The following is a 21,485-nucleotide window of genomic DNA, read 5'->3' as shown; positions in this document are numbered from 1 at the left end:
TATAATATAATATAATATAATATAATATAATATAATATAATATAATAAATTGTGTACAAATTGTTGCCTGGGTAGGGCCTAAGGTAACTGTGTGGAAATGGGGAGAGCACAGGATGACTACTGGTAGGCAAGTTGGTTCCAAATACCATTCCACCTTGACTTCCTATTATTTGGGTAGACATAGGCAACTTTCTACCTTTACTCATTACTTGAAAAAGAAAGAATAAAAATTAAAAAAAAATTAAAATTAAAAAAATTAAAAATTAAAAAAGACAAAAAAAAGAGAATTTTTTTCCTAGCTGGACTGTGTCCTGACTGTGTCGTCCTGTGTCATAGAAATATTTTTTCATATTCTCAGTGAATCTTAGCTACCTTCATATTTAGAAGTTATAATAAACAATATAATATAATATTATAACATATAATAATATATGATATTACAATATAATAAACAGCAATAATAATACCTGGCGTTCATGCAATGCTTTAAGGTTTGCAAAGCACTTGACGTCCATTATCTTATTTGATCCTTACAACAACCTTGGGAAGGAGATGCTGTTGTTAGTCCCATTTTCCAGATGACAAAACTGAGGCAGACAGAGGTTAAATGACTTGCCCAGGGTCTGTGTCTCAGGCAGAATTTGAACTCGAGTCTTCCTGACTCCAGATCCAGTGCTCTATAGCCATCTACAATTATAAACATTTTGGGGGGACGTTCTTTTGTCAAAATATGACTAGGTATAAAAATCTTCTGAAAAGAAGAAACATTGAATTCCTCATGGTTTCAGGTATGTGGATATAAAAGGAGGCCATGATTATTTATAAGGTACCAGGTACTAGACTGTTCCCATCTGTGCTCGCTGGTAGTCTATTTTCCCACCTTCCCTGACCCCTCCCCACCAATGTCATCAAAATTAAGCTCTTAAACATTTCTAAGTTTCTAAGACATTTCTTAGCCCTGGGCAATCCCTTTTAACTCTGTTATTCCCAAGCTTTTTATCGTAATGACTTCCCCTAGGAAGGCTGCCCTCCATACCACCCCCCTGACAATAGTCCTTCATCCTATCCCTGTCATTCAAAAAACCCCTTGCCCTGCAAAAACCCCAACAAACAATCCATGTGCTAATTCTTTGTATTTTCCAGGGCATTATTCTTAATGATATTAATTTCCTTGTTTTTTCCCTTACTTATATTTCATTGTTCAGATCAAATATTACTATCATCTCACAGATAATGAAGCCTTTCCAGCCTTTTTTTTTTTTTTTTTTGTGGTGAGACAATTGGGGTTAAGTGACTTGCCCAGAATCAAACAGCTAGTTAAGTGTTATGTGTCTGAGATGGGATTTGAACTCAGGTCCTCCTGATTCTAGGGCTGGTGCTCCATCCACTGTGCCACCTAGCTGCCCAGCTTTCCAGCTTTTAAATAATAGAGATGAATATGTGAACCTTTTTATGGTCATGACGAAACCTTAGTTTATGTAACTTATGTCCCTGTAAAACATTTTTCATTTCAGTGTAGTTTTCAAATCAAAATTACCCAAAAAGTCAAGACTGAAAGATTACTGAGTCTATCATCACATTTAAAATTTGCATTCAAATTCTTTTGTTGAATATTTTTACTTGAAAATTTCTAGAAAATCAATGCCTAGACAAGTCAGATCTCTCTAAAGTCACCAGTTTTCTAGGTCATTTATTGCAGAGGGGTGTGGTCAATGTTTAACAACCAGCTCTTGGGGGAAGAAAATTACCTAAACACATTTTTTAGTTTCATCTGCACGACTAACATTTTCTTTATCACTTTCTTGCGTCTAGACAATCAACAGAATGATAAATCGGGTTTTGATTTGTAATTTTTGGCTTCCGAGGTGAGAATGTTCACACTGAAAATTTTAACATCCAGCTCTCCAGAGCCAATTAAAGTTGACTCCAACACAATTCAAGTTGAAAACTCCTAGTCTGTGATTGCTGCCATTTCATTGAAAAGATGCTAACTCAATATTTTCTCCACCTAGGTACAATTCATATTTATACACTTTGTAGGAAGTTGATGGTCATCGGGCTGTCTGCTAAGGTATGAAAAGAAGTATTGAAAGATTTATTGTAATCTAATCAGTTCCTTTTAAGATTTTGAGTTGTACGTGATTCATATGGAAATGTGTTTAACGTGATTACAATAATCTATATCAGATTGTTTGTGGTCTGGGGTGGGGGGAGAGAGGGGAGGAGGGAGAAAAGATTGGAACTCAAAATCTTATAAAAAATGAGTGTTAAAAACTATCTTTACATGTAATTGGAAAAAATAAAATACTGTTTACAAAAAAAAAAAGACTTTGAGTTGTACACAACAAAAGAAACGCCAAAAAAAAGAGGAAAATTTGTTCAGTTGTTTCCTGAGTTTGTATTTAGGCTTACGAAAATGTTTACTTCATAATTTAAAATTTTGTTACCAGTAAGGTAACAAACGTTGACAGACATAAGGAGTAAGCTTGTGATTTCATTACTATAGGGGACTTCCAGGTTGAGGAACATTTCCTCACCACAGCAGGCTGACACCTTGTTTTAAACATAGTCTTTGACTACTAAAAAGTTATTGTGACTTGCACAATGAAATAATCAAACCTATAAAACAAGGGATAAAATCGTACTTTAAGCTCATAGCCACTAATAAGGCAGAACCAAATGAATTATCAAGAATCAAAGAAGATGCATTTTTTCCATATCCTCTTCCAGGCCTGTCCAAAATTCTTCAGCTTTTGATCTTTCTTACATTCTATGTCACATCATGTCTCTTTGCATATTTCCTTGTAGGCTTTGTATTTTTAATTTTGATGTCAGCATTGTGATTTGCTATTACATTAATATACCACGATTTTCTTCAGCTGTTCTGTGGTTGTTGAAAATACAGGTTGTTTTTCAGTCTTTTGCCCTTGCAAAAGAACAGCTCTGAATATTGTTGTGTGGATAGATCCTTTATTCCTTTTACGATGACTTTGGAGGCAGAGTTTATCAATGGGTATGCTCCACTGAAAGGTATGTTCAATATGGAGCATATTGCCATTTTGACAGGATTTAAACCCGGGCCTTCTCCTTCTGTCTCTGTTACCAGGGTTATGCTAAATAACTGAAAATGATAAAATTATATATATATATATATAGATAGATAGATAGATAGATAGATAGATAGATAGATAGATATACACATATATATTTGGTGAGGCAATTGGGGGTTAAGTGACTTGCCTAGGGTCACACAATTAGTAAGTATCAAGTATCTGAGGCCTGATTTGAACTCAGGTCCTCCTGACTCTGGGGCTGGTGCTCTATCTACTGTGCCACCTAGCTGCCTCAAAAAATTATAATTTTTAATAATTAATTAATTTATTTTTAGTTTTCAACATTCACTTCCATAAGATTTTGAGTTTTAAATTTTCTCCCCCTCCCTTGCCTCCCCCCTCCCCAAAACAATGTGCAATCTGATGTAGGCTCTACTTATACATTCATATTAAGTATATTTTCACATTTGTCATGATGTGAAGAGCAATTGGAACTAATGGGAGGAACCATGAGAAAGAAGAAACAAAACAAAACAACAAAGGAAAAGGAGAGCGAGTAGTCTGCTTCCACCTGCATTCAGACTCCAGGGTTCTTTCTCTGGGTGTGGATAAGCATTTTCCACTGTGAGTCTTTTGGACGTGTCTCAGTTCCTTACATGGCTGAGAAGAGCTAAGTCTATCAAAGTCGGTCGTCCCACATTGTGGCTGTTACTATGTACAGTGTTCTCCTGGTTCTGCTCACTTCACTCAGCATCAGTCCAGACAAGTCTTTCTAAGTTTTTCTGAAGTCTGCCTGCTTATCATTTCTTATGGCACAATAGTATTCCATTACATTCATATACTACAACTTGTTCAGCCATTCCTCAATTGATGGGCATCCCCTCAATTTCCAATTCTTGGTTATCACAAAAAGAGCTGTTATAAATATTTTTGTACATGTGGGTCCTTTTCCCTTTTTATTTTTATTTTTTTGTTTGTTTTGTAAGGCAATGGGGTTAAGTGACTTGCCCAGTGTCACATAGCTAGTAAGTGTCAAGTGTCTGTGGCTGAATTTAAATTCTTGTCCTCCTGACTGCAGGGCTGGTGCTCTATCCACTGCTCACCTAGCCATCTCCTCCTTTTCCGGTTTTTATGATGTCTTTTGGATACAGACCTAGAAGTGGTATTGCTGGGTCAAAGGGTATAACCCTTTGGGCTTAGTTCCAAATTGCTCTCCAGAATGGTTGGATCAGATCACAACTCCACCAACAATGCATTAGTGTTCCAGTTTTCCCACATCTTCTCCAGCATTTATCATTGTCTTATTTTGTCATGTTAGCCAATCTGATAGGTGTGATGTGGTACCTCAGAGTAGTTTTGATTTACATTTCTCTAATCAATAGTGATTTAGAGCATTTTTTCATATGACTATAGATAGCTTTAATTTCTTCTGCTGAAAACTGCCTGTTCATATCCTTTGACCATTTATCAATTGGGGAATGACTTGTATTTTTATAAATTTGACTCAGTTCTCTCTATATTTTAGAAATGAGGCCTTTATCAGAGACACTGGCTGTAAAAGTTGTTTCCCAGATTTCTGCTTCCCTTCTAATCTTGGTTGCATTGGCTTTGTTTGTGCAAAAACTTTTCAATTTAATGTAACCAAAATCATCCATTTTGCATTTAATAATGTTCTCTGTCTCTTGTTTGGTCATAAATTCTTCCCTTCTCCATCGATCTGCTTGCTTTCCCAGTTTGTTTATAGTATCAGTCTAAAATTGTAATTCTTTAAAAAAAAATCTCTTATGTCCCAGTTATTTTATCAAGTCACATTGACATTCCTCACTACAAATAAGACTGATTTTTAAAAATATATTTTTATTTATTTCATTAAACATTTCCCAATTACAAATAAAATTAAAAATAATTTAAAAAACATTTATTTTTAAAAATTTTGAGTTCAAAATTCTCTCCTACTACCCTCCCACCCTTTGAGAAGGCAAGTGATAGGATATTGATTTTACCTGTGAAGTCATGCAAAACATATTTTCATGTTAGCCATGTTGCAAGAAAACCCACCCACCCACCCACATACATACATACACACCCATGCACGCTAAAATAAGAAAAATAAAGAAAGTTTAAAAAGTATTTAAGTAAGACTCATTTGTGAATTTTCATGGTTCCTGTTGCCTGAACTGAATTGGGTTGATGTTCTAGACTAGTACTGTCAGTGCTAATAAAACCATTATACCAATGACTCACACTATTGCAAGGAAGAGGAGAGTTCTTGGACTCATAGAAGGCCAATCTGGGGGCCATTTCTGTGGGCCAGGTAATCACACTACCACCACGTTCCAAAACTAACGGCAGTTCTAGGTTAAATTGTAGATATTATAATAATTACTTAAATAATCTCATAGAGCAATGGTCTCTTCACGGTGACTTTTCCTTTCCGGTCATAACCCTTCCTTACCTGCCTAATCTTCAAGACTATTATCCTTGTTCACCGTAGGAGCCCCACCCAACATACTTGAGTTCTCAGTGCCCTCAGAAGGGTGCCAATGGAGCATTTATGCTCTTAATTGGATTATGTAGGCCTCACTCCCGCCCTGTGACCAGCCAATCTCTTTTTCCCTTATGTGTCTTTGATATCCATTATTACATTCATAATTCTTTTGTAATGGGGCATTTTGACTAGAAGGTACTAAAGAGGACTCTCCCTGTCCTTTATTTACCTTGACAGGGTAGAATCTGAAGTCACTGGATGTTCAGGGTTACCTCTAAAGACTTTGTGTTTGGGTTGCCTAGATGAATAGTCAATGGTAGAGGCAAACAGTAGTATCTCTAATGGCCTCTTGTGGTCTTGCTTTTACTCTGGCAATTTTGCCAGGCCCAGATCACAGGACCTTGGATTTAGAGCTGGAAGGAACTGTAGAACAGAGGTTCTTAATTGGGGTTTGGGAACTTGTGTTTTTAATATTTTGACTACTGCATTTCAATATAATTGGTTTTCTTTGTAATCCTATAAATTCTATTTATGCATTTAAAAACATGATTCTGAGAAAAGGTTCCTAGACTTCACCAACTGCCAAAGGGCCCAAGATACAAAAAAGGTTAAGAATTCCTGCCTTAGAGGCCTCAGAATCTAACCCCTCTTTGTTTTACAAATGAGGAAATTGAGGTAGATTAATCGACTTGCCCAGGACCATACAGCTGGTAAGGGTCTGACTCAGTTAGAACCTTGGTCGTTCTGATTCTGAGCCCAGCTGCTGGTTGCATAGATGGGCACTTAAATCCTGTAACAAGGTCTCTCTCTTAGGGTTGCCAGGGAGTTTTATTTTATAATGTCATTCACTGATCAGCAAACTTCACTGATGTGACTTCCATTTGAGAGGAGTTGCTGAAACTTGACTGTTGTTAAGTCGCTGCAAATACCAATGGTATTTTTGTCCATAGGAGACACATTCTTCCCCTGCATCCATTGTCCTGACATCAGGATGCTGGCCAAGAAATGAGATGACATTCCCAGTGGGGCCATTTTTGAGTTGTTACTGGCACTCGCCACATGGCTGGACATTTTTTTTCCTTTTTGTCAGTGCTGTGCAAACCTGTTTCCTGAACATGTTGGCATTCAGAGCTCAGAAGTATTTAAAATAGTTTTAATCAAAACAACAAATCACTTTGCATTTTAAAAGTTAATAGAATTTTTGAAAGGACAATAGGCCGAGGCTGCATAGCTCTCTGCCTGCCGAAGAGCACAGGGGACATTATCTAGGGCCTTTGGAATTCCAAAGTGCTGGTCATTGATGGTCCTTTAAGCACTAATTAAAAGGGAGGGTGGTGCACATTTGTAAAGCTGGCCTCCAGACTCTTCCAGAGACTGCATTCAGTTCCAGATGATTTTCTAAAAAGAAATCCCATCCTCTTCTTGTCCTCCGTGTAGCAATAAACCCTGCTCCCCAGAATCACCGTGCCGTGGCTCGCTTCCTTAACCAGGGTCTGGCTGCCAAAGCTAGGAGGATGTCGAGGTCTGTGCCAACATTTGACTGTTAGCTTTTTGTTTGTGGTCACCCGGGGAGAATTTTAATTTAGCTTGAGTCATCTTAAAATAATTTGTTATTTGTAGTTTATGTAAATCATGCCTTGTCACATATGTTTCTAGAACAGGGGTTTTTAATCCTTTTTTTTTGTGTGTGTGTGTGTCGCGGCTTTCCCTGTGGGAGGTGCAGTGAAGCTTATGGATCCCTGCTCAGAATAGTGTTTTTAAATGCGTAAAATGAAATATTTAGGATTGCAAAGGAAGTCAGTTAAACTGAAATAGTTATCAAAATATTAAATAAAAAGTTCACAAACCCCAAATTTGAAAGATTAAATAAAATATTAAGTTTTAAATATTAAAAATTTAAATATTAAAATACTAAGTATTAAATAAAAAAACTCCTATAAGCTGTCTGACTGAGGAAGGCACCATGAGCCCCTCTCCTCCCCTCTTCTCCCCAAAAAAGAAGCCAACAGGAGATTGCCAGGTTGTAGTGAGAAGGAAAAGCCTCTTTCAGACCAAGATGAATGCTTCCAATCAGCTCCTGCCCGATTCCATCCCTTCTCCCTCCTTTTGAGATTAATGGTGGTTCTGGAACTATAGGTCTGGGTCAGATTGGAGTCAGTGGGCTCTTTCCAAGTTGTAAGTGTCTTTGGCTGTTCAGTCTGGCCCTAAGTCATAGCCCAGGCTTGTAGATCCAGAGCTGAGATCTACTTGTCCTTCCTCTGTTCTCCAAGAGGACTAATGACATCCTGGGGTGATGTCCTGACTTTTCAGTGGAGTGAATTTAAGTGAGGCAGAGCTTGTTGGAGTTATTGGGGTCCAGTGGCAAGACAAAAATTTAGATGACTGGCCATGGCTTGGGATACAGTGGATGGCCTTGGCCTTTCTAAATTAAGGTCTGGAAGGAATCTCAGAGGTCATCTGGTGCAGTCCCTTCATTTTACAGATAAGGAAACTGAGGCTGGGGGAGATTGCATGATTGCCTCAGGGTCCCCCAAGTAGTACATGAGGCGGCATTTGATCTTAGGTCTTCCTAAAGCTGAAATCTGCTCTTCATCCACTGTACCATATTTTCTCTCGGATTAGTTCTGTAGGTGCCCTGGAGTTCAGGTTTGATTGAGAGGAGGCCAAAAACTTCTTTTTAATCTGAGCTCAGAACTTTCCTCCATTCACCTTCGGACCCCCTCTATCCCAGAACTGAAGTAGGTTCTGGAGTTGGAGAATCTGACTATGAGAGATTGACCTCATTTTATTTATTTCTGAAAGTCCTCTATCACAGTAGGAGCTTAAGAAACCTTTGCTGAATGAACAAAGTATATGATTTTTCACGTGCTAAATTTGACTTCATCTTAGCCCAAGCCCTTTCTTTCAACTCTCTGGTCAGATACCAGTCGAACATCTTGGTGGGATAGGGTCAGGGCAGGCTTATTTTCTTATTTACTTTATTGTCATAACCCTAAATTCCTACAAAGATTTCAGAGACCAGGGTAGGCCCTGACACTGGCCCAGGTGGGAAATCAAACCTGGATAATTTAGTAGAGGAAGCAAATGAGTCTGTCTGTCTGTCTGTCTCCCTTCCTTCCTTCTCTTTCCCTCACCCCCCTGCCCCATGCCTTTAAAATTTTTTTTTTGATAACAATTGTAGTAAAGACAGAGGATCTAGTTTCATGGTATAATCAGTAGATTCTCATGTTATATGTAAAAGTTACAATGGCATGTAATCGAGGCTTAATAATTTTTTTTTATTGTTGACTTAGCTAAAATATTTAAGATGTTAAGGGGAATTAACATGAAAAATTTGAAAATATTGTCTGATATTTTGATTTTGCAAAAACATATTGAAATTATTTCATAATTTGGCAGTTAATATAACCTTATTCTGGCTATCTCTTTAAATTTAGAATGCCTTTGTCATTTTCCTAGAAGATGTAAATGGTATCATAGTGACACCTTGTGGCTAGATTTGTTAATTGTGTGCTTACTTCATATTTTATATATATATTTTTCTATATTATTTCCTTTCCAAGCTCTCTTATCTTATGAATTTTCAGGGTAAAATATGAAGTTTCAAAAAGATTTAATTTTTGTATGAAAAACCAGGAGCGAGGCTAATACATGCATTTCCACCAGAAGTCAATAGTAGCAGATGCATTTTCTATTTTCCAGTAACAAGGGGAAACTTCGACATTGGTCCTTATTCTTGGAAATGCTTTTCATCTTTGAACCTGAAATGGGCACTTGCCAGGTTCTTCAGCAATGAAGCCCCAAATTAACAGTGAAAATAATGTAGTTCATTGTCTAGATGTTATTGGAATTAGACACAATTCTTTTTTTTTTTTTGTCTTTTTAAAAATTAAATTTATTTATTTATTTTTAGTTTTCAATATTCACTTTTATAAGATTTTGGGTACTAAATTTTCTCCCCTCCCCAAGATGCATAGGCACAATTCTTTTCTTTTTTCTTTTTTCTTTTTAGTGAGGCAATTGGTATTAAGTGACTTGCCTAGGGTCACACACCTAGTAAGTGTCAAGTGTATGAGGTTGGATTTGAACTCAGGTCCTCTTGAAGACATAATTCTTAGTATAGTTCTAGGAAGACTGGGCTTTTTTTGGACAAAACAAAGCTTCCTTAAATCTTAATATTGACCCTTCCCATGCTACTCTCTGTATTTTTTCCTCCATCCATCTTCAAAAAGTTCCTTTGTGACAGGGACATTACTGACAGCTACCTTATTGTTTTGGTGGGCAGAATTAGAATGGAGGACCATTATATGGAGGAGATATAGTGGTAGTATCAGTAAGGTCCTATGCGTGGGGAGAAGGGAGAAGGAGTGTAGAGTAGGAACAGAAATATGATGATTATAGATTTTCCTAATGCATTTTTTCATTATTTCAATATTTTACTTTTAGTAGGCATTGGTCTGTATTGAAGAATTGTAGTGTGAGACACCATATATTTAGAATCATTAGCAGCCTTCAATAGAGAAGTAGTGTGGTATAATGGATGGTGAGCTAGTCTAGGAATCAAGAAGACCATGGTTCAAATCTTCCTTCTGCTACATGGTAGTTGTGGAACCTTGGGTAAATCACTTAAACTGCGCAGACAAGTCTCAAAGACTACACAGTCCATGACAGTGCTGATCTGCATTGGTTTGGGGGAAGTGGGGTTTTACCGCTGAGGATTCCCTATACCACTGAAATTTCATGTTTGGACCATTTGGGTTTTGCTAAGTTTTGGCAAAAACACTGAACCACTTATGTTTCTCCCACAGGCCTTGGAATACTTGCTTTGGGCAAGTATATGTATGGAATCCTGTATCCCCCTTTTAGCGGTTAGGTATCTGAATTGGAGAGCTACCCTATACACCGCCGTTTCCCAGTGTTACTACGACTGCCAAGCTGGAATTCAGGGAGAGGTAATTGGTTTTCCCTTGGTAATCCCAATACAACTAACTTTTAAAAAGGCAAGCCCAACATGCTCGGGACTTACTTTTTTAAAGTCGCAATTACTTCTATAGAAGTATGAGAGTCAAGAATGATTTTTAGGCCTTTATTTGGATAAACTGCCCGACCTCCTCATCTCCCTCTTCTCTTGCTTTACTTCTCTCATCTCTCTTGTTTTCCCTGTTCTCTATTTCGTCCCATCTCCCTGGATCCTGAACATGTGGGTCTATGTCCCCGCTCTGTCACTACCTTTGTGACTTTGGATGAGTCACATAACTTTTCTGAGCCTCAGGTTCTTTATCTCTAAAATTGTGGGGTTGGACTCGATGAATGAATGCTAAGGTCTCTTCCAGCTCTAAATCTTGGAGTCTATGATCCTTCTTCTTCTTCTTCTTTTTAATCCAGTCCTTATTCCTGTGACTTCCCTTCCTCATTTTACTCTCTGTCTTCTATTCTTACTCTGTCTTCAGTCCCTCTCTCCCTCATCTCCCTCTTTGTGGCTTTAGACTTGAGGCAGAACTGCAGGATTTTACATAAATTAATCAGTTACCATGATTGTTGCTGTGTTGCTTCTTTTAGAAAGTAGAGGAGCTATCCGTGGAATATCTGGAGTCGAGGTAATGCATGGAATGATTATGGGAAGCTTTTTAACTCAGCCCATTTTGAGGGTAGGGCTCATGGGCAGTCTACACTGAATCCTTCTCTCTGCAACTGGCTTAGGGCTCAAGATGGCGCCGACGCTTTGGGTGGGGAGCTAAGTAGCTATCAAAATCGCCGAGTAGTGGAAAGTTCACTAGTCTTGGCGTCAGTAGACCTGGGTTCATATCTCAGCTTGGACACTGACCAGCTATATGACTTTGGGCAAATCTTTTAATCCCCCTGAGCCTCAGTTTTCTCATCTGATAATAATACTTGTTCTACCAACATGTCAGTAGGAGATTCTTTGGAGATCCTTCATACACTATATAAATGGAGTTGTTTTTATATTATTTTTTTCCTCCTATTATAAGCTCCTATTTTTAGGGGCTATTTTTATCTCAATATCTAGCAGAGTGCCTTGGTTGTATTAGTTGTTGTTCGGTCATTTAAATCATGTCTCACTCTTAGTGACTCCATTTGGGGTTTTCTTGGAAGAGATACTGGAGTGATTCGCCATTTCCTTCTCCAGCTCATTTGACAGATGAAGAAATGGAGGCAACAGAGTGAAGTGGCTTGCCCAGGGTCACACAGCTAGGAAGTGTCTGAGGCCAGATTTGAACTCAGGAAGATGAGTCTTCCTGATTCCAGGCCCAGCACTCTGTGCACTATGGTGCCCTGTCTTGTTTGTAGTAGCTACATAATAAATATTTGTTGGATTGAATTAAATATTAGTCAAAGGAACTAAGCCACCTCAAAGTTAAGAGCGCTTACTCCTGACTATAATGTTTCTTTCTGGAAGTCTATTTTTCCCGTACCTTTGTCAAATTTTTTTCTATGCGTTAATTTCGGGACCTAACATCTGCTTCATTCAGGCTACTAAATGAATTAGAAGAGGTTTGGGTGAATCCTCAAAGAAACCTTTGCAAGAAGAGCTCTGTGAAGATAACAACAGACTTCAGTTTATAAGACTATTATATCTTTCACATTTTTAAAAAGTTCTTTTTGGGGGTAATCGTCTTTGGAAGATCTCAAATAATGATGAGCTGATCAATTTCATTGTAATTTAGATTGAAGATAAGGTTTCATTCTGAATTCTGATTTTTACCTAGGGAGTACTTAGCAAAATTAGCATATGTGACTGCTTGCATACTTTTGTTGTTGTTGTTGTTGGTTTTTTTTTTGTTTGTTTGTTTTTGTTTTTGGCTAGGCAATGGGGTTAAGTGACTTGCCTAGGGTCACACAGCTAGTATTCTGTGTCTGAGGTCAGATTTGAACTCAGGTCCTCCTGAATCCAGGGCTGGTGCTCTATCCACTGCGCCATCTAGCTGCCCTTGTATCCTTTTTGTATTGAAAAAAAGAAGTTCATTGCTTGCTTCCAGGAAAGCATAGCTCAGGTATATATTATTTTGAAAGCTTTTGATGTCAGAAAAGAAATAGAAGAATAAAATGTGATTTCTCCCTTGCAAATTTGTAATCGTTGCTCTTCTATAATATATAATAATTTTTAAAAAAATTGTTCAATCCATAATAGATATTTGCTCGGCGAGGTTTGGGAAAAATTGATGAATTATTACACCTAGAAGTAATGAGCCTCACACCACCGCAAGAAGAAGCGAAAAGAAGCTTTAGAGAAGCCACCATAAAGGTATGCGAATGAATGAAATCAGAGAAACTCACCTCCTTTTCCACTTGGTTATGTCGCTTTCACAGAATACTTTTGATTGTTGTTTTTAAATGTCGTTGTCTCTGAGGCAGATGGCAGTCATGATCTTCAAGAGGGCAGCCTTTGAACCTCGAAGAAAGTCCAAGCCCTTCATAAGAGCGAAACCAAGAATTTCCTTACGGGAAGCCCAGAATGTGAGTCTGGGATTATGGGTCGTGGAATCTTCTCAGCGATATAGGTAGGAGATAGCTGTACATTAAAAAAAAAAAAGCCTGCTAAGGCCTATGTGTTGAGCAATTCTGTTCTTGATTCTTCTGTCAATGGGAAGCTACAGAGAAGAGGCTTTTTGGTTTCTTTTATCTTTATCGTCCCCAGGTAGTGTTTATTAAGCAGGGGCACTTCCCTGCTTAAGGCGTGGGAGGCTGAGAATGGCCTTAGGCTTTAGACGTTAGACTTTAAGGCTTTAGGCTTGAGGCTCCAGCTCAGCTTAGATGACGGTATGGTTGGTCATGCAAGGGTAGGTGCGGATCATGGGTGATAGTGCGTCCCAGGACTCTCAGCTGTGTATGGAGTAACCAAAACAGCGAGCTAGGAGATGATTTAATGATATCAATACTTCAAAAGATCCCCAATCTTCCTGATGTGGGTATTGTCTTCAATGGTGCAGAGTGCAACTCATCCACACCTTCCATAATGCTCTATGGAACAACCACCCAATGTACTGGGGACCTCCCCTTAGAATTCTTGACATTGCATGAGTAGCAATAGAACACAAAGGCTCTCCATCAGTTATCCTTCACTTTGGCCATGTTATGGACCCGCTGATCCTACATTGCTCTGATAATGTCTTTTCTACCCCTTCTGCCACATAATCCTTCTTTGGTAATGTGTGATAGCCCAGTGGTTGCAGATAGAAAGTGGGGGCTACTAAACCAGATTCCTGCAGGTGCATATTGGCTTAAAAAAAATCACATGTTGACATTATCTATGCTTTATTATATTTTTATTTATTTTAAAAATATTTCCCAATTGCATTTTAATCTGGTTTGGGCTGTATTTGAGAATGTTGTGGGCTTCACGTTTGACACCTCTCCTGCAGCCCTTTCCTGCCACGTGTCTCCTTTGCTCTTTTGATGACCTACAACCTTAGTGTTTCCGTGACTTGTATTCTGTGAGGTGTAGTAATGTTGCTTCAGAAGAATATTGTTATTTAAAGATGGACATTTATTTTAAGCAGCAGCTTGGGAGTCACTAAAAACATCGTACAGATTCCTAGACATATTGCAATTTGTTCTCCTTTTAGGTTCTTAGCTCAGTTTGTTGTCATCTTCAGGGCCTTTTCAAGATGTATGTACTCATGGACCAGCTCTATGGGCTGTCTTATCCCATTGAATATCATCTGAACAAGAGACATTTTTCATCCACTTTACTTTTCCTGTGTGGATAGTTAAGTAGAACTCAATTTTGAGTGTTTCTGCATCTCATTGATGAGGATCTGTAATGATCTGGGGATTAATTCAATCAGCATAATGTCATCTGCAAACAGGAGTATATGGAAGCCTCCACACCTGTAGAGAATCCTTCTTTCATTTGGATTGTGTGCTGGATGTCATCTGAGATAGTGGCAGACGTGTTTGGAGAGCACCCATTTTCCATCTTGAATCATTTTTGTGATGTTGCCTGATGTTCACTATGTCCAGTATCTCCTGATTTTTGGAGAGACTATTCATGACGTAGGGTGTGTGAAGCTTTTTTGGAGCCTATGAAACTTTGTACTCTTTCATTGCTTATTCTAAAACCTTATTTCCCAGTGTTTTCCACTTCTTGGAAAAGTATTCAAGACTACCAGACAGTTGACCCCCTTAACTGACCCTTCAGCATCTACTTATCTCACATTACCAGCGAAGGACAATATCTGGGTTTGTTGTGCCACATCATGGCTCTATCTCTTGCTGTTTCTCAGTCCTGGACCCTACTTGGTCCAGGAACTCCTCTGCTAATCCTCCCCTCAACAGCTGGCTCACAGAACTCTAGCTCTTGGCTTGACTTTGGAACTCCTGTATACCCTTCCATCTCTAAGACCCATAGGGTTGTCTAGGCAGTGTTTCTTAAACTGTGGATCACAACTTTGTATGGGGCCATGAAAAATTTGGCAACAGTAAAAGGTTTCTGAATGCGCAAAGACCAACAATTATTTAAAAATCAAACACATAATGAATCCAGGTGTTTCTGGCATCACTTCCAGGTGTTTCATGAAGGAACTTCACTGCAGCCTTAGTTCTGAACATAAAGCATGCACACTTTGCACTATGCATGCCCTCAGGTCACACAACACCAACTAATGTGGCCAGGAAAAGGGGTTGTGAGTAGAGAAAGTTTAAGAAGCCTTGCTCTAGAGCACAGTTACCTGGACAGGCCATATCACTCAACCAACCAATAAACACTTATTGACCACCTACTATATACTAGGTGCTGGGGATACAAGTACATAGAATGAAATAATCCCTACTTCCAGTGAGCTTATATTCTTTTTGAGGGAATCACATCTGTGTGTGTGTGTGTATGTGCGTGCGTGTGTGTGTGTGTGTGTGAGAGAGAGTACGCGCGTGCATGTATGTGTGCAGCCAGCTTCTCTCTCTCTGACCCTTACTTTTTATTCTCTATTGGTTCTCTTCCTTATAAAAGACAAGTCCAAGGATGTGAGAAATGGAAGTAAACCAGTTAACTTTTCCCATGTACTTTTCATGTACTGTCAATAGGACAACCCAGGTCATAGCAAGGAATTCACATCTTATCAAGGAGACTTCATCAATGCCCAAACAAAGTCTTCAGTGGGGACCTTTATACTTTGTTTAAGAAGCTATTGTCAGTGTCAGTCAGTGTCAGAATAGTATTGCCATCCAAAAGAAGCAGCAGAGGTCTCAGAACAATGACTGGATACTTCTGTTTTAGACAGATCAAATCTGGCGGTGATGGGCCGTGATTTGGAAGTCAAGTTGAATCAGAGTAAGAGTGGTCTGGTTTGCATTTGAGAAATTGTGCAACACTTTGAAAAGTCCTAGCTTACTCCTTGGTTCAGAACCCCATATTTTTAATGTAGATATTCACCCAATGATACTGTATGGTTATGGATTTTGGAACACTTCCATCTCTGAAGTTTCACAGTAGTGGTTGACCCCAGATGACAGTTGAGAGATGCATGAACACTCACCAAGTTGTGGTTTTCTTTGTTTTTGACATCACCCTGATCAGATATTGCTTGTTGAGAAAAATTATCAAAGAAGGTAGAGCCTCTATGCGAACTCCATTAATTATTTAAGTCAAACAGGATAGTATTACTAGTGAATAACCAACAGATCTCAAAAGTGGGAGAGCTCTCAGAGGTCATCTGCTCCAATCCCCACCTGAAGGGTTCCCTCTATCACGTAGCTGAGAGGTGGCCCTCCAGTGAGGAGGAACTTACTATCTCCTGAGACAGCCCATTTCATTTTGATATCACTTTAATTGCTGGGAAGTTTTTATTGGTATCCAACCTAAGTTTGCTGTTTTTCACCTTCTGCCCTCTGCTTCTGATTCTGCCTTCTGGGGCCAACCAGAATGAATCTAATCTCCCTTACATGTGGTGGCCTCTCAGATACTTGAAGATAGTTCTACCCCCTCCCCCAGTCTTCTCAGCACCAAATACTCCCAATGGGGTCAACTGATGCTCATGTGGCATGACCTTGAGGTCTCTTATTATTCTGGTCACCCTCCACTTAAAGGATATAATTTCTAAAATGTGACCCCCTGAGACCTGAACACAATACTCTAGATGTTCTCTGACCTGGGACAGCAGAACTCTTATCTCCTTAATCAAATTGAGACTTAGCTTTAGAGCTAGAAAGAAACTTTGGGGTGACTGAGTCCAGCTAATTAATTTTCAGTCAGCTGGTTAGTCAAGAATCATTAAGCACTTACTATGCGCCAAGCTATGTGCTAAGCACTGGGGATTCAAAGAAAGGCAAATATGATCTCTAAGAATCTCTAGGAACTCATGTTTTTAGTAAGTGAGAAATATGTAAATAAATAGGGAATATAAGATATAGATGGGGCCAATTACAAGTCATCTCAGGGAGAAGGCATCAGCAGATGGGAGGACTGAGAAAGGCTTCCTGCAGGAAGGGGGAGTCGAGCTGAGTCTTGAGGGAACCTTGGGCAGCTCCTAGGTGGGTGTGAGGAGGAAGAACATTTCAGGGACAGGGAAGAGCCCATGAAAAGGTGCAGAGCATCAAAGGGCTTTCTGCAAGCAATAGCAAGCAAGCTGGTGTGGCTGGGTCAGAGTGTATAGAGAGGAAGAAAGCGTAGGGTGACTGGAAGGGTCCTCATTGTGAAGAAAAAGCCAAACCGAGAAGTTTATATTTGATCCTGGAAGCAATGGGGAGTCACTGGTGGTGGTATGTGACATGACCAGATTTATGCTTCAGGAAAATAGTTTGGCAGCTGAGTGGAGGGTGGATTATAGTCAGGAGAGACTTGAAGCAGGGAGATCAGTTAGAAAGGTATTGCAAGCAGCCCCGTTAGAGGCAATAGGAACTTCCAGCAGGGTAGTTGCTGTGGAACTGGGGAGAAGGGTTTTATAGAAGAGATATTGGGAAGGTAGATGTGATGAGATTGGATAGCAGCTGTGTGTGTGGGGTGAGTGAGAGTGAGGATGAAACTGAGGATGCAGGCCTGGGGGATTGGGAGAGTGTGGGGGTCCTTGATGGTGAGAGGCGTGAGTTTGGAGGGAGAGAGAATGAATTCTATTTTGGGCATATTAAGTCTGTCCTGCCTTACAGGATATAGCCAGAGTGAAATATCCAAGAGGCCACTGGATAAATAAATCTCTGTATCTATATCTATATCTATATCTACAGATTATATATGTATATATTATATATGTATATATACACACAGATAGATATGAACTCATGGGAGCTGATGAGGTAAGAATAGTATTGAGTAAAAAGAGAAGAAGGCCTAGAACAGAGCTTTGGCTGAGAGCTGTGGGCATGACAGGGTTGAAAATCCAGCATGAGAGTCTGAGAAGAAGCAGTCAGCCTGGAACGAGGACCAGGTGAGACCTGTGTCGTAAAATCATAGCAGAGAGAGAATATCTGGGAAGAGAAGGTGATCAATAGTTCTAAAAGCTGCACAGAGATCTAGAAGAAAGAAGATTGAAAAAAAAAGCCTTAGGTTTGGCAATTGAGAGATGAAGAAACTGAGACTGAGAAGGGGTTAAGTGTCTTGTTTGGGATTACCCAGATGTTAGGTGTCTGAGGAGGGATTTGCGCCCAAGTCTTTGGGTGCTGTATTCCCTGTACCACGCCTGGATCCTATGGGTGCTATGCTTCCTGTTTATGATTCTCGTTCATTTTCTTGGTGAGCTTGCAATGCCCTGACCCTAACAATGGCTCAGCCATCACTTCCTAGAAGTCCCAGCTCAAGTTCCACTGTCTGCAAGAAGCCTTTCCCAGTGCCACCTCGTGCTGGGTCCTTCCCTCTGAGATTACCTCCAATCTACCTGTTTATGTCTTGCTTGCATGACTGATATCTGCCAGGTCTTTCAGGAGTGAAAGATATCATTCATCCAGGCACGGTGACTTGAACTCAAGATCAGTGAGGGGCTTTCTTACAATCTCCTTACTTCTCTTGGGTGTTAACCGCTCATCAGCCTTAATTTTTCTGAACTTTCCAGTTGAAAGCTGATTCTCAATGGCAGAGAAGACAGAAACCAACGAGGGCTGGACCTCTCTACCTTCTCCATGTTGGCAGTTCTTTTCCCACGTGCCTAGAGCACAGACCCTATCCTTTCTTTGATCTTTCTCTTTTTCCTGAAATAGCTTTAAAAAAAAATCCCAAACCTTTATTGTTGTTCTTAACATTTCTTTCCAGTCTCAGTTCATTCTCAACTTTAGCACTCTGACATTTCTCCTAGGAGTGTGCACCATTTTTGTATTCATCCTCTGTTACCTGCCCTTGCTTTCATCTTCTGTTCGTCTTAAGAATCTACGTTTTGGAGTGTGCAGACTATACATTCACATTGACCTTGTTAGACAGTTTCCCTCTTTTCTTCTTGCTCAGAATTTTCTCTTTGTGTCTTTAGAATTTCTTTCTTGAAAGTGTTCCTCCCCCTCCTAGTCTGACTTCTCCTTGAGAATCTTAGCCCACAAGATCTGACCTGGTCTTCCTCTGAGGCCTTTGAAATCTGTTTTCTCAAAATCGATCACAGGAATTCTTGACCTCTTTTGTGTCATGGTCCCTTTTGGCAGTCCGGCCAGGCCTATGGACTCATTAGAATAATGCTCTTAAGTAATTGGAGGAGACACTATATTTTGGTTAGTGAAAATAAAGATGTATTTTTTTTCCCATCCCATTTTTTCCCATTCCTAAGTTCCCTTAGGGATTTACGGTCAAGTTCCTAAGACCTACTGACATTAAGGGAAAGTCCATGCACCCCGTATTAAGAAATCCTGATCTATGTCAGACTGTGCCCGGATTTTTTTCTCCTTTGTCACAGAATCCTCTAAGATAACTATACCTTTTCTCCCTCATCCGCATCTCTTCCCAGTTTCCCTGTTTTTCCATCAAAGACCCTACCATCCTTTCAGTCACCTAAGTTCACAACCTCGCAGTCACCTATGATGCCTCTGTCTTTCCTCATGTCCAGGCCATTGCCAAACCTTGTTGATTCTGCCTCAGCCATACATCTTGCGCTTGTCCCCTTCTCTGCACTCTCACAGGCAGTTCAGACTCTCAGAACCTGGACTCTGTCAGTAGCCTAGAAAGGCCTCCCTGCCTCTAGTCTCTCCTCCCTCCAGTCCATCTGCCATGTACATGTTTGGTTCCAACCTGACCACTTTTCTCCTCACCTGAAGAAGCTTCTATGTGTCCCCTTTGCCTGAAGGATACAATGACAATGTTGAGCGTGCAAAGCTTCCAGTTGACTTTCCCAGGCTTGTTAGGATGCCCCTCATCAGACACAGTGCCTGGCATGTAGTAGATGCTCGGCAAATGCTTGTTGATTTGTCTCATGAAGTGAACAGATTTCCACTGAGTTCTTAGCAGAATCATCAAATGATAAGATTTTGAAATTGGATGTTGTTCATATTAATAATAGCTAGCATTAAGTCATCTGCATATGTTGTTTGCCTTATATATGTTATTTCATTTGATCCTCACAACACCCTGGTAGGTAGGTGTTAATATTATCCCCAGATAATGGGGCAGGTGGCGGTGGAGTGACTTACCCAAGGTCACAACGCTTGTGTCTGAAGCTGGATTTGAACTTGGTTCCTGTTGGCCAGCCACAATGGCAGCTTGCCTTGTCTTGGATAGGATTCTCAAGGGCCAGCCTGGCAAAAGGGGTCAGCCCTATTCCATTTTTGTACATTTATTTTAGGAAGTTCTTCTTGACATTGAACGAAAATATGCTTCCTTAACAGCCCTAATTCTGCCCTCTGTTGTAAATACACCCAATCTTTCTATGTGATGGACCTTTAAATATTTGAAGATAGGAATCCTATCCCCTTCAGTTTTACTTTTCTGTAGATTAAATATTCCCAGTTCTTTCAGCATTCCTTAATGTGACATTGTTTTTTGCCCTCCTTTGGAAGGCATTCCAGCTTGTCATTCATTAATCTCTCTAAAACATGGCACCAGACCTGAAAAAAACAATTCCAGATGAGGTCTGATCAGGGTGAAGTATGGTAGGAACTCCCTTGATGTATAGCATGCTATATGTATATTATTATAGGGCAAAGTGGTCCATTAGGGTTTTTTTGGGGAGAGGAAGGGGAGAGTGTAGCTTAAAATTCCTACATCCTGAATTTGTGCAATTGGATTTTTGAGCCCAAGGCTTGGAATTGATGTTTGTCCTTATTAAATTTCATCTTATTGGTTTCTGCCCGTAGTTATAACCTAGTGAAAGCTTTCAAAATCTCGATTCTGTTACCTAGTGTGTTAGCTTTCCCTTTAAATTGTCATTTGCGTATTTCCTAGCATGTGTTCCATGTTTGTGACTAAGAGCCATCTGGATCCAGTAGCAAGATATAGATCAGGATATCTATAGGTAGCCCTGGATACAGTGGGAGACCTTGGGCTTTTTTTTGGGTTGTATGAGCAGTGATTAGACTGGTGCTTTAGGAAAATCTTGCTTTTGTGGCTGTGTGGAGGTTGAGTTGAAGGATGCTATTGTAGTGTTCCTGGTGAAGAGGGCCTGAGCCAAGATGGTGTCCATGTACGTGAAGAAAGGGGATGATGTGAGGCGGGTAGAAGCAGATGTCATAGGGCCCTGGGGAGTGTCCAGACTCTCTGAGGTGACATATCTACCTGGAACTGTCTCCAGAAACATTCTAATGACGGGCAAGAGAACGTCCTTGGGGAGACTGTGGTATGAGTGTAAACATTTTGTAATTGGTCCTGGTTGGATAACCGTGTTGAAGAGGGAGTGTTTTAATGGATTATAGAGGCATTCGAAATAGCCTATCAGCTTCAGTTCTCAGTGAAGGGAGTGGTGGCCACGAACCTGTGAGTTTGAAAGGTCCAGAGGCCTCTTTGGCATCGAATTGCTCCAGAGTTAGGGTTTTGTATGCAGTGTAACATCACTGTTCTGAGGAGCAGATAGTGCTAGAGTCAGCCAAAT

General features: G+C 39.9%; 1 protein-coding gene across 1 annotated transcript in view; it reads left to right on the top strand.

Annotated features, from left to right (window-relative positions):
* Positions 1-21,485, top strand: part of CFAP54 (cilia and flagella associated protein 54) — a 289,571-nt gene that overhangs the window by 11,507 nt on the left and 256,579 nt on the right. The window contains exons 5-8 of the mRNA XM_027855802.1: positions 2,013-2,071; positions 10,350-10,493; positions 12,692-12,805; positions 12,916-13,017. Coding sequence (XP_027711603.1) covers positions 2,013-2,071; positions 10,350-10,493; positions 12,692-12,805; positions 12,916-13,017 — 419 coding nt within the window. The remainder of the gene's footprint in view (positions 1-2,012; positions 2,072-10,349; positions 10,494-12,691; positions 12,806-12,915; positions 13,018-21,485) is intronic.

Source organism: Vombatus ursinus, unplaced genomic scaffold (assembly GCF_900497805.2).
Source record: "Vombatus ursinus unplaced genomic scaffold, bare-nosed wombat genome assembly UNPS02011334.1, whole genome shotgun sequence".
In the NCBI taxonomy this organism is placed as follows: Eukaryota; Metazoa; Chordata; class Mammalia; order Diprotodontia; family Vombatidae; genus Vombatus; species Vombatus ursinus.
This window is presented reverse-complemented; position numbering and strand designations above follow the sequence as displayed.